This window comes from Musca autumnalis, unplaced genomic scaffold (genome assembly GCF_047663935.1).
Source record: "Musca autumnalis isolate F117 unplaced genomic scaffold, ASM4766393v1 scaffold_1, whole genome shotgun sequence".
NCBI classification, from domain to species: Eukaryota; Metazoa; Arthropoda; class Insecta; order Diptera; family Muscidae; genus Musca; species Musca autumnalis.
The window spans coordinates 71,101,709-71,119,328 of record NW_027411644.1 but is presented as its reverse complement, the minus strand read 5'-3'; the positions used below and the strand labels follow the sequence as shown (position 1 = coordinate 71,119,328).

At 40.2% G+C, this 17,620-nt stretch overlaps 1 protein-coding gene across 1 annotated transcript in view; it reads right to left on the bottom strand.

Moving 5' to 3' along the window:
• The window catches only part of Ask1 (apoptotic signal-regulating kinase 1), a 48,482-nt gene extending 31,874 nt beyond the window's left edge, over positions 1 to 16,608 (bottom strand). The window contains exons 1-2 of the mRNA XM_073980645.1: positions 15,698 to 16,608; positions 260 to 454 (exon numbers count right to left, since the gene is read on the bottom strand). Coding sequence (XP_073836746.1) covers positions 260 to 454; positions 15,698 to 15,934 — 432 coding nt within the window. The 5' untranslated portion in view covers positions 15,935 to 16,608. The remainder of the gene's footprint in view (positions 1 to 259; positions 455 to 15,697) is intronic.
• Positions 16,609 to 17,620: the final 1,012 nt, after the last annotated feature.

The window sequence follows — 17,620 nt, the reverse complement described above, 5'->3', positions numbered from 1 at the left end:
AGTTTCAATAACAAAACTGTGTGGGAGAGATTGTCTACGTAATTTTATTTTTTGAGACCCCCAGCAAAGGTAACAAAAAATGCGTTTTTAAAAATGTCTAAACAAGTTGATGTTTTTGTTTAGCGCTTATTTTCAAACTAATCCAAAACGGAAATATTTAAACGCCATTGATGTTGTAAAACTTTTTTGCCTTTACATGGATTTAAGTTTAAGCTATTTGTCGGAATTTTCCTTTGATTTTTCGTATTTTGGAACTTACCTTTAAGCTTAACGTTTGTTTAGAGTTAACATCATTGTAGATTAATATATTCTCTTTCATATTGAACGATTCACGTACGCCCAAATGATAGGACAGCGATCTTTGATGCGATTGAATACTTAAATCAATAACAGCCACATCGGCATTGTAAAATGTTTCCAGCTTTTTCGTTTCACCAAAATCCAATTTGTCGAACTGAAAGGAAGAGGAAGGGGAAGAGCATTAAATAAATATTTTAATTAAAATAAATTGAAATAAAGTAAAAAAAAACAAGTAAAAAAGCGTTTTGTTCGGCCGGACCAAACTTTTTATACCCTCCCTATAATTTTCATGTCCACAACATTAGGTGGAGATATTTTGTGACCACGGATACCCCAAATGCATAAATTAGATCAGAAAATGTTTCTAAAAATGTGTTCTTTGGGGGCTATATTGGCAGTTTTTGATGGAAAAGTTTTGTGACCACTGGGAACCTCAAATGTCAAATTACAGATAGTTCTCTCAACAAATGTAGCTGAACTCATCAAAACACCTAAAACCGGGAGGTACCGTTATATGGGGGCTATACCAAATCATGGACCTGTATTGACAATTGTTGGTGGAGAAGTTTCGTGACCGCTAGGAACCTCAAATGTTAAATTACAGGTAAGTCGGCCATAAATGCAGGTAAAATCCTCAAACTGCCGAAAATCCTGAGGAACCGTTATATGGGAACTATACCAAAACATGGATCTGCGTTGAAAATTTTCAGTGGAAAAGTGTCGTGACCGCTAGGAACCTAAAATGGCAAGTAGCTAACATCCTCAAAATACCGAAAATCCCGATTTACCGTTAAATGGGGGCAATACCAAAACATGGATCTATGTTGACAATTTTTTTATGATGGTGTTTTGTGACTACTGGGGACCTCAAATATCAATTTACAGGTAGTTCGGTCCAAAAATGTAGATAAATTCCTCAAAATACCGAAAATCAGGTGGCATTGTTATATGGGGGCTATAGCAAAACATGGACATATCTTGACAATTTATGGTGGAGAAGTTCAGTGATCATTTCGTTTAGAAGTTTCGTGACCACTGGGAACCTCAAATGTCAAATTGCAGTTAGTTCGGGTAAAATTGTAGCTAAAAGCCTCAAAATACCGAAAATCGGTAGGCACGGTTATATGGGGGCTATACCTATACATGGACCTATGTTGACAGTTTTTGGTGGAGCAGTGTTGTGACTCCTAAGATCTCTAAATGCCATATTACAGCTAGTTCGTTTAAAAACTGTAGCTAAAACAGTTAAAATACCGAAAATCGGGAGGTATCGTTATATGGGAGCTATACTAAAACATGGACCGATATAGCCCATCTGCGAACTGACCAGCCTATGAAAAAAAAGATACTCGGGTGCAAAAATCTAGCGGTGTAGGTCAATTTTTGCGGAGCTATACTAAAACATGGACCGAAATAGCCCATCTGCGAACTTGACCTGCCTATGGTAAAAAGATACTCGGGTGCAAAAATCTAGCGCTCTATGTCAATTTTTGCGGACGCTAGAGTGATTACAGCAGACGGACATACGGTCGTTGTTGGATCGACTCAGTAGTGCGATTCTCTAACTCATTTTTTGAGTTACCGACAAATGTCGGTGAAATTAAAACGCAAAATTATGAATAAAAAGTTCAAATAATAGTTGACGACACTGTTGCTATCGGTAGAACTTTACGACTACTTTCCTTTGGTCGCTAACTTACCGAAAAATATCGTTAATTACAGAATTTATAAGGATTTTAATTTTACCGACATTTGTCGGTAACTTAAAAAATGAGTCAGAGAATCGCACTACAGAATTTTATCCTACTTTATAGGGTCCTGTTCATAGCAGTGGTCGATAACGAGGGTAGATCAGAATTGGGGGTTTTAAGATTTTTTGAGTTTTTAAATTGATTTTCCATGAGAAAAGGGGTTTATGGGGGAGCTGAGGACAGCCATGGCATAGCCCTCCACTACCATGACTAGGGCAAACTACTCGCTGAGGTGCCCAGGTATCAGCGAGGCTCCGTTCGAATACAGTTGGTACCCTAACTGCAAACCTTGGAACACCGATAGGCACGAGGTCGCATAACACCCCGGTGTTAGGGGATCTCACCATTACTTTAGTAGGAGATCGCTACCAAATATGTGTCACTCAGTCCAGAGATGCACTATGAGTTTCTAGTGCACTGTGTTGGTGCGTGACAGAGAGTGGATAACCTTTGGTCGATCACAGTCTCCCAGTTCAACACTACAAGAAGTTAAATGAGAGGATTGTGACGTCTAGCACCAGCATCGCGCCAAGATTGTTATCCCCGGCGGTGGGGAACTTTTATGCTCAACATGAGTTGTAGCATTCGGTCCTCGAAAACGACCAGAGACTGAGCAAGCTAACTGAGCAGGTTGATAGCTCTACGTTTCTCATGGTCGATGAGGACACCCCTACCAGAATTAGAGGAGAGTGTCACAGTTTGCCAGACATGACCATCGTGTCATCTGGTCTGAGAAATTACGTCACCAGGCAAACCGTCGTTTCTCTAGGGTCGAACCATCTTCCCATAATTGTTTCCATCAGCAGATCGCCCGATTTCATCACATCTGAACGCCGTACTTGGGTGTTTCAGAGAGTTCACGAACAAGAAGTCCAAGCCCCGTAAAACAAAACAGGGAGTTTCCCAAGGTGGCGTGATACCTCCAGAACTGTTTAACATCTGCCTCTTTAGTATTCCGCCCCTCCAGACGGCATTAAGATCGTAACGTATGCGGATGATTGTACGATCGCGGCGTCCCTGATATCATTTGTGAAAGGCTGAACTCCTAAATCTGCGGCCAATCGGTTCACCACATTAACTGCAGAGGTGAGCACTGAGTTGTAGCAGAATTCCGGCCCAAGATTCAAGGGGTCACATTCGACTGCACGCTCACGTCGTCCGCGCGGGCCACAGCTATCTGCGATAAGCTGAAATGTAGGAAAAATGGCCTTAAGTCTCTAGCCAGCAGAACTTGGGGTGCAGAGAAAGAAACCTGGTTGACCACATATAACGCGATAGGCCGGTCTGTGGTAAGCTATGCGGCGTCAAACCTGTCAGAATGCCGACCTGAGAACTGCAACAGGGTATCTTCAGTGACAAGCCTATCAAGCAGTCTTAAATAGCATTCACACTGATGCAGTCACAGATGCCATAAATAACTATCGTGTGAATGCGGTCCGGGTGACGTAGGGGATGGAAGATACGAAGCAACGGTCCTGACCGGTTTTAATATTATTATTTAAAATATTATTTAAAATATTTCTGATTTTAGTTATATTTTCGGTATGAAATTGTTTGTCGCTAATGTTTAACACTCTGTGGATAAAGTTGGTTGCAGTATTTATTTTAATTCCCCGTGGATGTTTGGAGTTGAAGTTGATTAATCTTCCCGACGATGTGGGTTTTTGATACCAGTCTATTTTAAAAATGAATATTTTAAAAATGAATGATTTCCCCAATAAAACAGTGAAAGATCTTATGAACCAAGTTCGATTCAAAAAGGATAATAAAGAGCAAAAACCCCCTAAGATATATAAACGCGCGACATATGTTCCAGGTTTTTCAGAAAGATTCTCTCGCTCTAATCTTTATAACAAAGAACACCTTCAGCTGGCACTAAAAAGTACAAATACGAATAACAACTTTTTTAGTCGTACGAAGTCCAAAGTTCCACCAGAAGACAAGTCTAACGTCGTTTACAAAGTGAAATGCAATGGTGACGGGTCCGACATATGCCATAAGGTATATGTAGGGACAACAAAATCAAAGCTTAAAACTAGGTTAAGTGCACATAAGTCGGACCAGAAAACAAAAAACAGACCTATGGAACAAAAAACTGCACTTGCCGCCCATTGTGCTATTACAGGACACACTCCTAATTCAAAAATGTGGACATTTTAACGCAAGAAAATAACTACAAGCGAAGATTTATGCTAGAAATGCTCCACATAATAAATGTTCCGGCAGAAAATCGGATGAATTACAAGACAGACACAGACCACTGTGCGCAAATCTACAGAAACTTGATAGAAAAACATCAAAAACTTTAGTTGGAAAGTATTTGTGAAAAGATGAGGAAATATTTTTTCAGTGATTACAAAATAAAACAAATGTAATTATTGTGATTAAAACAAATTCTTTGTTAATGTTTTTATATAAAAATGTAATTTGTTCTTTTTAAAGATTAAATCCCTGATATAGGCGATTTTAATGCCAAAATTGGAAAGGAAAATATCTTTGGCCCAACAGTCGGGAAATTCAGTCTCCACAGTGAAACATCTGACAATGGTATGAGGCTGATAGACTTTGCAGCTGCAAAAAACATGGTAGTGAGCAGTACCAGATTTAATCATCTCGATATTCATAAGAGCACCTGGCTGTCTCCAGATCAGAAAACAAGAAACCAAATTGATCATGTTGTGATAGATGGAAGACATTCATCGAGCGTGTTGGATGTACGATAGTTCCGAGGCGCAAACATTGATTCGGACCACTACCTTGTTGCAGCAAAGGTACGCACCCGCTTAAACGTAGCAAACAAAGTACGAACAGACACAACACGAAAGTTAGACATCGGTAAGCTGCAATCACAACAGATAGCCACAGCATATTCCACTCAACTAGCCCAATTGCTTAATCAAAGCACTCCTCATCCCGATAACATATCAGCGCAATGGCAAAGCATTGCCCACTCCATGCAAACAGCCGCAAAATCCATAGTTGTATACCAGAGACCTCCACCAAGGAATCCATGGTATGATCAGGAGTGTCGTGCTGCCACCGAAGAGAAAAATGCGGCATATAGGGCTACTTTACAATCCGTAGCAACGCGTAGCGCACGAGAGAGATACAGGGAGAAAAGGAGAGAGGAGAAACTGATGGCTTTGGTACAGGCACATCCTCCTGTAGAGACCAGCAAGGTAATTTGGTAACTGATACAGTGTACTCAGGATATGGAAAGAACATTTTTCAAATCTGTTGGTATCCAATAGCAGCGAAGACGACGAAGATACCACAGTCCCAGTCCCAGTCCCAGAAGATGGTATTGAATGTATACCGCCCAGCCAAGATGAGGTAAAGATAGCAATAAATCGGCTGAAGAATAATGAGGCAGCAGGGGCCGATGGCTTACCAGCCGAGCTGTTCAAAACCGGAGGCGACACGCTGATAAGGTGTATTCATCAGCTAGTTAGCACCATCTGGCAGGAAGAACGAGTACCCGACGATTGGAACCTGAGTATCCTGTGCCCGTCCACAAGAAGGGAGATAAGACTGTATGCTCTAACTATAGGGGCATAAGTCTACTCCCTATTGCCTACAAAATCGTGTCAGGGATATTGTGCGAACAACTAAAGCCTATGGTCAACGAGATAATTGGACCATACCAATGCGGCTTTAGACCTGGCAAGTCCACCATTGACAAGATATTTACCCTGCGGCAAATCCTAGGGAAGACCCAAGAGATGCAGATCGACACATATCACCTTTTTGTTGATTATAAAGCAGCATTCGACAGTCCCCTCCGATCAAAGGTATTCCATGCAATGTCTGAATTTGGTATCCCCGCAAAGCTTATCCGCCTATGTAAAATGACTTTAACTGACACGAGGTCCTCAGTTAAAATAGAGGTTTCAGACAAGGAGACAGCCTTTCGTGTGACCTCTTCAACATCCTGCTAGAAAAGGTTATACGACAGGCAAACGTCAAAAGAAGTGGCACAATCTACACCAATAGTCACATGTTACTTGCTTATGCTGACGATATAGACATCATGGGCCGATCAGTAAAAGAAGTAACTGATACCTTTATAAAGGTCGAAGGAAAATCTGCTAAAGTGGGTCTGGCGGTAAACGGTGAGAAGACCTAGTGTCGACGCGCAATGCGTCCATTGAGCTCGGACCGACTGTGGAAGTTGGTTCCTATAATATTGAGGTAGTAAAAGACTTCGTCTACCTCGGCACCTCCGTAAACACAACAAACGACATAAGTTGTGAAATAAAAAGAAGAATTGTATTGGCCAACAGATGCTACTTTGGTTTAAGTAAGCAGTTTAAAAACAAAGCCACATCTCGTCAAACAAAAATAACGCCCTACAAAACACTGATACTACCCGTGCTGATGTATGGCTCCGAAGCCTGGGTACTTGCGCAAGCAGACATGACAGTGCTTGGTGTGTTTGAGAGAAAAATTCTTCGAAAGATCTACGGACCAATCTGCGTTGACGGTGAATATCGACGTCGCTTGAACCACGAGTTGTATCTGCTGTACAACGACATCTATATTGTTAAACGTATCGAGATGCAGCGATTGCGTTGGCTAGGCCATATCATAAGAATGAGCGATGATGAACCCGCTAAAAATGCGTATAAATACGGACCGCTTGGCGGTGCACGCAGAATTGGCAGGCCAAGGAATAGATGGCGCAAACAAGTGGATGATGAGATGAAAAGGCGCGGTATTCCAGAGAGCAAAGCAACAAATAGAGAGGAATGGAGATCTCTTCTTAGTTCGGCCTATAGAACAAACGTTCTGTAATGGGCCAGCTAAGTAAGTAAGTAAGTGAATGCGGTCCTCACAGAACAACCCCGGATTCACCCTAAACCAAAAGTGTTTCGGCCACCGGCTACTGCCAACCCAACATCATCAGCTGCTACAACAACAACCTATTGCAGCCGAGGAGCGCAGGTGCCACGAAAAACCAACCACGCTCGGGATGATGGGTGATTCCTATGGGTCAAGGATGGATAACATCGTCCTAAATATCTGCCCAGCATGTGGCACAGGCCCACACTATACACTGGACCTTTTCAACTTCCCAGTAGATGTGTGGTTGCGTTCCCGGAGCCAGATTGAGCAGAAAAACGAACATATAAATTCTATGAAAACAACAACAGAACTTCGGAAACGTGCAGTTTAAGACGTGTTTTCGAATCGCTTTGATTTCTTTTAGTAACACTTTGCACTCGCTACCCCCATTAAGACGGTACAAGTCTTTTAAGGGCCCGAAGGCTTTAAGAACCCTCTACGGCCACCATGTGTAGCGACTGATGCGCACGTGAACTTTCGAACTGGATACTAAGTTGTTCCAAACTTTGCAAATCCTAAAAGTTCAGGGAATCTTAGATAAAATTCGAACATGGCGCCTTTCGGCCAACCCCTCTCGGTACATCCCTTACAAGAGTTCAATTTTTTTGCTGAAATGGTACACACGATATTCCTTGAACGGATCAACAAATTTGATCCAAACTTTCGATCTCCTAATATCTTTTCCCAATGTAATTTAGCTTCGAAAATGGTCTATATTGGTCCACTCCTTAGTATGTCTCGTCCCTCACAAAAGTTCATAATTTTTGTTTAAGTGCAGTTTTAGGATTGTTCAAGGATCCTTTGGAAATTTTTACCGAAGATACTCCTTGTGATCCTGTATACAGTGATATTATATGTGTATTATGTCCATGCTTATATGGTGACTAAATGACGACGCGCGATGTCTATTGGAAAGAAATGACCATGTCGGACCATTCCGTCAGGTACCTTCTTCAAAACAAATATCAAAGAACGCCAAAATCAAAACTTCAAAATGTCAGCGTCGATTTTTTTGTGATGCAGTGTATATATCGAAAAATTATACATTAGAAACATGTTGCTCAAGGGGGCCAAGAAAGAACACAAAAAACCCTGATTACTTCAACACATTTTTACCCATTTTTTGTAGGTATACCAACAACACAGCTTCCACCTAAATTATTTTATATGGTCCATATAATGAAATCCTGGCTATATATTCATATTGTATAAAATATATTTACAGTTCGCGATTTACTAAATGATAAATTTCAAACTTCAACGATTGTAAAACTTTTTTGACTATTACCATATCTCTGTCGGCAAAGCCGACTGATACTTTTTCTGCTTTTTTAACATCGTTTTACCCATTCTGCAAAATTCGTTGTTTCTATGTGATATGAAATCTCTTTGGCATATGTCCGATTATCACAAGAACCAAGTTTTACAAAATTTTATTTGTCCATAGTGCAATATCTGCCTAACGTTTCCTAAACTTATTTATTTTATGATGCAAAATTTACTTTTATTTATTTTAAATTTATTTACTGACTTGAACGAATCTATACAAAATTTGTTCATAAATTAAAATTGACAGAATAGGAAAATTTGCGGTAGAAGGGCGGCGATAAACAATTAAACCATGAACACTTTTTTAATTTGTTATACTGGACATTTACTTTTTAGTACAAACAAATATTTCAATATGTACCTCCAACCATGTCTAAGCTTAAATTATTCAAAATTTATTTACAAAAAAATTATTACCAATAAAACGTTTCTAAAGTAAAATGTAAATTCCTTGTGTTTGTTACAGCGAAAAAAAAAAACAAAGTTGAAAATAAGACCGAACACACCCTCAAATAACTTGATTTCTTAGAATTGATCTAAATCGCGGGAAATTGAATTTGAAATGTAGCATTTCCTGAGCAACATTTAAACTGTACATTATTACAAAGTGTAATTTTGTTTTTTTCTGAATGTTTTCTGTTGAAAATATGAGGTAGATGCGATCCGCAGCTAGCCGCAAAATATACAATAAATTGTTATGTTCTTGTGTTCAGTGTATCAATAGGCTAGTTCACTGCTTGCTTGCATTCAATGCAATTTTATCTTTTGTAAATTAAAATTGACAGTGTAATTGAATATGGTTGGGTTTTGTAAATATCTGCCTGTCTGCCTGCCGGTCAATGGAAATAGACCATGCAGTTGATTTGCAATTTAAATTATTGTTACATTTGATTTACATAAATCAAATGGATTTTCAATGTAAAATTTATGCATTTGTGGTTTAAAGTCCATTAAGTAAAAAAAGAATCAGTCGGATTCGAGGCTTCCACTAACATCAATATACATATACAATAATTATATAATTGTTCCACCTACATCCCAGAAGGGACAAGGGAGACTTCTCTCATATCAATGAGTGCACGCCGATTCACATTAGCTCAATGATATGGGACCTACTGTTTATCGCCGAGTCCGAACGGCATGTCTTAAGGCACCACTTGTTGAGAAGTTTTACTTGGCTGAAATATTCAAGAAATGTCGACAACATTACTGAGGGGTATTTTGCCACCGTTAAACATTTGATGTTGCCTGGTCGGGAAATCGTATCCATTACCTTCAGTGCGCAAGGCGGATGTGCATACGAAAGATATGTACCTTAAGTAATCAAGTAAAAAGTAGTAGAGATATACCCTCAGCCTATATAAACTGAAACACCTTTTTATACCCTCAGCATTTATGCTAACGAGGGTATATACACCTTCATACGGGCAAAATGTGCCTCATCGAAATAACTATCTATCGAAAAGATATGACTTCCAAAATAAGATCCACTTCCATAATGGTCAATGTCGATCCATTCCTTTTAGTATCTTCTCCGCAAAACTTTTGATCTTTAATCCTAATCAACATTTTTGTCGGTTCAAACGCCCAAAATTTGGTTTCAATATACACAGGCTGAGGGTATATCTCTGTCGGCAAAGCCGACTTATACTTTTTTACTTGTTCTCAAAAAACTTATGTATTTAGGGGGTTTTCAAAATTTTGTGAATTAGGATTATAGTTCAAAAGTGTTGCGGAGGAGGTACTTAAAGAAATGGACCGACATAGTCCATTATGGAAGTGGATCTTATTTTGGAAGTCATATCTTTTCGATAGTCATTTCAGTTTTGACCAGTATGCCAGGAAGCACAGACTTGTCCACGGAAAACATAATATCGCTGTAAACAGGACCACAACGAGCAGCATCGGTATACATTTCCAAAGGACCTTCGAACACTTAGACACAAATGTTGAACTTTTGTGGGGGAGGTACTTAAAGAGAGGATCGATATGGGTCAGAAGGTAAATTGGTTGTCCCGTTCAATAGATATTGTGCATACCATTTTAGTGACATTTTTAAATATTGGGGGGAAGCACCGGAAGTTGGGAACCGGTATTGCCCATCTTTGAACTGAAACTATGGTTGGACCAAATATGACGAAGGTCAAATTTTGGACCAAATCCGTTGATCAGTTCTAGAGTTTTTGTGCTCTCCAGCCACTATATACGGTGACATAGGGGGTTTCAACACCTTTCGGGCTGTTGTCTCAAGAAGTATGGACTTGCCCCTGAAAAAAACTTTTACCGTCGCATTTGAAGCAGCGAATGCAAATTGATTCAACAAAAATCAAAGTGATTCGAGAGCAGGTCATCCGGATGTGTAAAGTATGGAGCAAATCGGTCACTCCCTTCAATAGTTATCGTGCGCACAATTTTTCCGAATATTTCTGAACTTTCGTGGGGGAGGTACTTGAAGGAGTGGACCGATATAGCTTATCTTCGAACTTAATCTAAGTTTAAGATCCGTTCGAGAGTCACCTTGCGCTCAAACCACTACACACGGTGTCACAGGGTCTTTTTGCAACTTTCAGGCTATTTTCTCAGGATGTATGGACTTGCCCCTGATAAAACTTATACCGTCGTATGGAGGGCAGTGAATACAAGTGGTTGCAACAAAAATCGAAGCGATTCGAGAACAGGTCCTAAACTGAACTTTTCCGAAATTTTGTGTGGGAGGTACCAGAAAATGTGGATCGATAGAGGCCATATTGGAACCTCATCTAAGTCTGGTAGAAATTTTACGATGTGCAAAGTATGGAACTTTTGTGGGGGAGGTACCTGAAGGAGTGGACCGATATGGCTTATCTTCGAACTTAAACTAAGTCTGCACAAAAGATTACGAAGACCAAATTGTGGACCGAATCGGCATATCCGTTCGAGGGTTATCTTGCGCTCCAACCAATACACACGGTGTCATACGGTTTTTTTTTGTACCTTTCAGCCTATTTTCTCAGGAAGTTTGGCCCTGCCCCTGATGAAACTTATACCGTTATCTGAGGGGCAGTGAATACAAGTTGCTACAACAAAAATCAAAGCGATTCGTGAACAGGTCCTAAACCGAACTTTTCCGAAATTTTGTGTGGGAGGTACCCGAAGGAGTGGACCGATTGAGTCTATATTGGAACCTCATCTAAGTCTGATAGAAATTTCACGATCTGTTCTGATCTATAGAACTTCTTGGAACTTGATGTACCTTTAGCACCGCATAGCTTACCTCAGACCGGCCTATTGCTTTATAAGAGGTCAACATGGTTTCTTTGTGCTGTCGGCCAGCGACTTGAGGTCATTGTTACTACTTCTGATCTTATCGCAAATAACTTTGGCAAAGGACACCATCGATCAATATCTTCAGTGGAAACCTTATTTCAGTCGTCCAAGGATTTAGCAGCCAAGAAGATGAGGCTATTCAATCCTACGTTTGCAAACCTATCAACCAAAGCGAAGTCACAGAAATGTGTTGGTAATGTCCCTTTGATGGCGAGGTTATATAATTCTGCTATTTGAAAGGTTCTGCTATTTGGAAAAGAAGGCAAATATTAACTGCAAATCCAAGGCTGTTAGAGAGTCAATTTATGCGCCTCAAAGGATCCCAAAAATCCCATGCAATAAATAGCTGTGAGGATGAAGTTGTTGTTGTTGCATATGACATGTTTGTAAGTTCGTTTTCCTGCTTAGTCTGGCTATGGGTCTATCTCCAGTTCTAAGAATGTGGCTCTGGGTCTATCTCCAGTTCTAGGAATGTGGTTGCTTTGGTGGGATACAACCACAAATGTACTGGAGTTAGTTGAGTAGGTTTGGCAGGGCAGTTGAAATGGTGCAGTGTGTCGTGCTGGACTGTTCTGCATGCTGGGCAGATGTTTACAAGACTCATCAATCCTTGACCTATAAGAATTTAGACGGCTGCACCATTGCGAGAGCAGTTGAGCCAAAACTACTCTGGTTTGTCGTGACTGCTGATGCTCTTCAGCTGTGATAGATGGGGGGATGTTCTCCGAGGAGAACATGATAGTTTTTTATGGAATTTGCGACTGCATCATGAAGATACCTCCTGACATGCCTGGGTAGGGGGGGCTTATCCACCATACGGTGATTAGGATGGTTTCACGGTAACACCCGAGCAAGCAACTACAACGAAAGCATGTCATTGTATTGCTGTACTGGAAGAATCTTTGTTCCTCATGTAGATAGTCCGCTGAAGACATGAGAAGGCACCCTGTTGCAGTTCTCAGAGAACATTCTGACAGGTTTGAATACTTTTCCATCGCGTTGCACTTATATTCGCGAACCATACTGGTGTCGACCGACCTATCGCGTTATATGTGGTCAACAAGGTTTATTTATCTGCACCCAAAGTACTGCCGACTAGGGACTTGTGGGCCTTGTTCCTACATCTAAGCTTATCGCTGATAGCGCGGACGACGATTTTTGGGGTAATTTGGGGTCGGAATTCTGCGACCATTGACCATGACATTCAACTCTGTTTTGAGCCCTGTCGTCCATGTGGTAATCAGAGTGGCCGTAGATTTAGTGGCGGTTATTTGCATATTCCTCGTGTAGACAAAGTTTTTAAGATCTGTCAAATAGGAGTTCAGCCTTTCACAAATGTCAGCAGGTGATGGTACCTGACGCCAAGAACATACAATCATCCGCATACGTTGAGATCTCAATGCCGTTTAGAGGGGGTGTAATACAGGAGAGGTAGAGCTTAAATAGTTCCGAAGATATAAACCTGCCTTGAGGAACTCCCTGTTTCACACTACGAGGTTTGGACTTCTTGTGCCTGAAGTCCACGTACGACTGGCGTCCACACATATAATTGATTATCCAACGTTACTAACAGCATAGATTGCTTGACTTTATCGAAGGCTATTGATAAATCAAGCGCCACCATCACTGTTTTGTCACACGGCTTTCTCTGGTTGTGTCCTCGACGAATATGTGTGGAGATTACTATTGTCATGATGTGCTGCTTACGGAACCCATGCCGATAATCGGAAACTGGAAAGCTATTTCTGACGCTGGGAAGAAGAGTAAGGCCTCAAGGGTCTTTGCTACGGGCGACAAAAACGAAATCGATTGATGGCATCCTTGCTTGGCTTCAGAAGCGGGACCTGCCTGCCCATTTTCAGGCTTCGGAAAAGATGTGGGTGACTATCGACAGGTTGAGAACTTTGGTGAGATACTCGACTCGCGACATATCCAACCAACTGTTTAGCCAATGTTTTACCATGGAGAGTCCAGCAGGGCCCGACGTTTTGGATGATTTAGCGTTCCTGATGAAATGTAAGTTGTGGTGCTTCATCCTTGGTAGGAAGAGATCTAAGCGGAACCAACCTGCCCATATTTCAGACTTAGGGAAAGATGTGGGTGACTATCGACAGGTTAAGAACTTTGGTGAGATACTCGACTCGCGACGAAACTTATCACGCTCAATTGCTAATCTCGTAGCCTCTGCTGGGAAGTTTGGACTCACGGAAACGTCCTTTCTGCTATCCGAATAGCAGAAGAGTTGGACAGATTTCCGAAGTCGTGATTAGTGAACCCCCTGAAACTAGGCCAATTAGCTTTCCCATGATTGATGAAAGTGCGGTGTTCAGAGGTGATAAAACCGGGCTGTCTGCTGATAAAGACAATTACGGGGAGATGACCTGATGCAAGGGAAACGACGGCTTGCCAGGTGACGTCATTTATCATGACCAGGTGACATGATGGTTATGTCTGGCGAACTGTGACATTCTCCGCTAATTCTGGTAGGGACGTCCTCATTGGCCGTGTAAAACATAGAGCTATCAATCTGCTCAGCCAGCACTATACACCTCTGGTCGTTTGCGAGGACCAAATGCCGCATCTCATAATGTGCATTAAAGTCCCCCAAGACCAGACGGTTATGAGCTTTTAAGAGCGGGAGCGGATGTATACGTTCAGCAACTCTATCTCGGCAGTTTCACACCTTACTGCTACCCCCATACATTCCATGTATGCGTCATTAGAGACAGGCTCAAGCGAGATAAGTCTGTATTCAACAGACTGGTGCAATAGGAAAACTAAACCCCTCCCCCCTCCACTTCCCGTGCGATCTTTCCTTAATATGTTGTAACCATCACAACGCTGTAAGCTGCAGTTGTTGCTGAGCTTGGTTTCTTGCACCGCAGCGATCTTGATATTCTTCCGACTCATGAAATTCACTATTTCCTCGATCTTACCTCGGAGTCCAATGCAATTATATTGCAAAAATGATGAATTTTCAGGGATTGGAACAACAATGGCTGGTGTTAAGTTGATGTGTGTGCGGCTGCTGTTGGGGGACTGCGTTCACGCAGAATTCAGCAACATAGTCCCTCCTTTCAACCCCTTAAGTGCACCCACTTACGACATCTATTGCATCTCACCGAAGATAGGATTTAGGTGAAGATGCGGATGTGACAAACCGAGCACCAATATATTGGTCCCGGATTTTCCTCCGTCCCGACACGGTCCAAAAGAATCCGGAGCAGGCGCTCGGGGATATGCTACTTCCAACACACAAAAACGAAACAAATACAAACATATGTACGCTGATGTTTTGTGGTTCCGGGTCAATCTGGTATCGAAGAACCCGTCGTTGTGGGATTGGGATTTGACCACGGGGACAACGACATAACTGAAACCAGACAATTCGGTTTTAGATATCTATAGGATCAATAGTGATGACAAAGTCCCGAGGTTGGGCCAAAGACTTAATAAGGCTTGACTCAACAAAGATGTTCACTTCTGAACTTCCATAGAGGCATAGCCTTTCTTTGGGAGATGCACGCAGAACTGGAAGGCAAATGCTGCGATGGAGTAAACAAGTGGAAGACGTGATCGAAAAGCGCGGTATTCCAAATTGAAGAAATGATAATCTTTTCTTAGTTCGGCCTATACATAGAAGAAGGTAGTAGAAGGTCAACTAAGTAAATAAGTCTTTCTTCGTTTGCTTTATAATAAGTGCCTTTAAATAATCACATGCTTCTGGTTGTATATAGAATATGTTCTTGGAATCTAAAATAATTTAGACTTAAATGTCGTTTAGAGGCACCACTAGTATCGATACAGATTATCCTTGTTGATTTCATCGCTTAAAAACAGAGCTTACAATTTAAAAGAAATGTTTGCTAATCTTTGCCCCGGTACATACGGAAAATACTCTCCATAAGCTTTTTAAAATACCCATATTGGCCAGGATAGCGTTGCAAAGCATTTCCTTTCTTAAAATTTCAAGACCTACCTATATTTAGAAAAGAATGTAGTTTAGTTTCTGCCGGAAAATCTAAAGTTTTGATCAGCATAACAAAGACTACTTGTGATAAAATTTTAAAATCAAACAAAGCAGTCCCACTGCGCAACATAAGCAAAATAAGGAATAAAAAGCAATAATCAATCTTTAAAACACATTAATAAATTAACATATTTACCAGGACACGTTGAAAATTTGCACCAACAGATTGTACAGCTTGTTTTATTTCTTCCAGGGCACATTCTCGATCTTTGAGACTATCCCCTAATTGTGTGTCTATAACACAGACAACACTCAACTGTTGTTGTTGGGTTGTCCATTGTGTTGGCTGTTGTTGTTGCTGCTGCTGTTGTTGTAGTTGTTGTTGGATTTGTTGTTGCTGTGGTTTAGCAACAACAACAGCATTGCTAGCCATAATTCTGTGTGTATTTATGTTTTTTTACTTGTTGTTGTTGTGTCAGCTACTTATGTATATCTTCTGCTGTGTTTTTTTCCCGTTTATCTTTGCCTTATTACGTTAAGAGGTTTGGTTCATTGGTTTGATCTGTACGCGACGCGACGACAACGAATTCAATTCGACGATTTGCGCTATTATTTTTATTTTGATTATCTTTGTGCACTGTGTTGTTGTTTTTGTTTATATAGTAGTGGTGTTGTTGTTGCACTTTCCGTTTTATTTTTCTTAACTACTTTTTCGCTTTTTCGTTTTTAATTTACCCGTTCAAAATTTCCAATTCCCAAATTCAATCAAAGGCAGACGAAAGAATGAAATCAATTAAGAGGAGGAGGCAACAAGCAAGACACTTGAATTTTTGCTTCTCCTCTCACGACACTTTTGACATTTGATTGTGGGGGGAGTGCTGGCCTTTCTTTTTTTTTCCACACACTTCACTTGTGAGATCTATTTTCACCTTTTTTTTATTTTTAATCATATAATCTTCATCACTTCTATGCAATAAGAACTTTTATTTTTGTACGCGAACGTACGTTTAATCTTTAATCTTTTTCTAATCACTTATGTTGCTGTTTTTTGCCATCCGTCTTCAGTGCGATAACGTTATAACATTTTGACAAGTGTTAGGGTTCTGTAGATAGATAAGTGGTGTAATCGATTTATCGAATTTGTTCAGTAAATATCGATTACTGTAATGACTGTAATGAAAACTAGAGCTGGCAAAAAATCGATGGCACTATCGATAATATCGATTATTATTTAAAAATTCAATATCGATAGATAGTTTTGCCTATCGATATTATCGGAATAAAAACCCCTAACCTGAAATCCATTGAAATAAATAGAAATGTCGCTGCTTTTCAGTTATTTGTGTGTAAGAAAGTAAGTCCGTAGTCACACATACACATTTTTCGGTAAAATAAAATGTATTTTTTACATTTTTATAAAATAAAACCAGTTGTTTATTCTCCTTTACATTTCTGTGAACTACTTTTGCATAATCAAGAAAATCATTGACATTTCCGCCATTTTTCATCTCCAAATTAATGGCGATGACAACTTAACGATAATATCGATAGCAATCGATATTTTAAAACAGTATATCGAAAATATCTAATGTTGGGAATATCGATGGTTTGCCAGCTCTATTGAAAACCGTTAAAAACAGCTGTGTTCCTTTACTTACCTGAGGTTACCATTACACATACGTCAAACAAATCCTGATAATGAAGGTTAACCTCCCAAAAAGCTCTAATATAAACAGCATATTAACCCCGAAAAGTGGCAAAACTGGAAGCAATTTTTAAGAGAGTGAGAGTAGAGAGAGAACGAAAATGGCTTTCTCTTCTACCACAGGCTACCAGCAAAATTTCTGCAGGTAAAAAATGGCAGAACTGATTTTTCGACTGGACGAAATACAGAAGAAAAAGTCGAAAGCTGACAAAACTAAATTAAACATGGTATAAGTAAAGAGGTAGGTTTAAATGAAAAAAATCTATATAACCCTTGTTTTTCTTGAATTCCTAAAACTTTAAAATAAAAGCAACAAGTGGGTTTGTTCACAATGCATTTTTTGAGAATTTTATAAAAAACGCGAAAAATGAATGAAGAGTTAAGTTTTCTCCACATAATCGAGTTGTGAATATG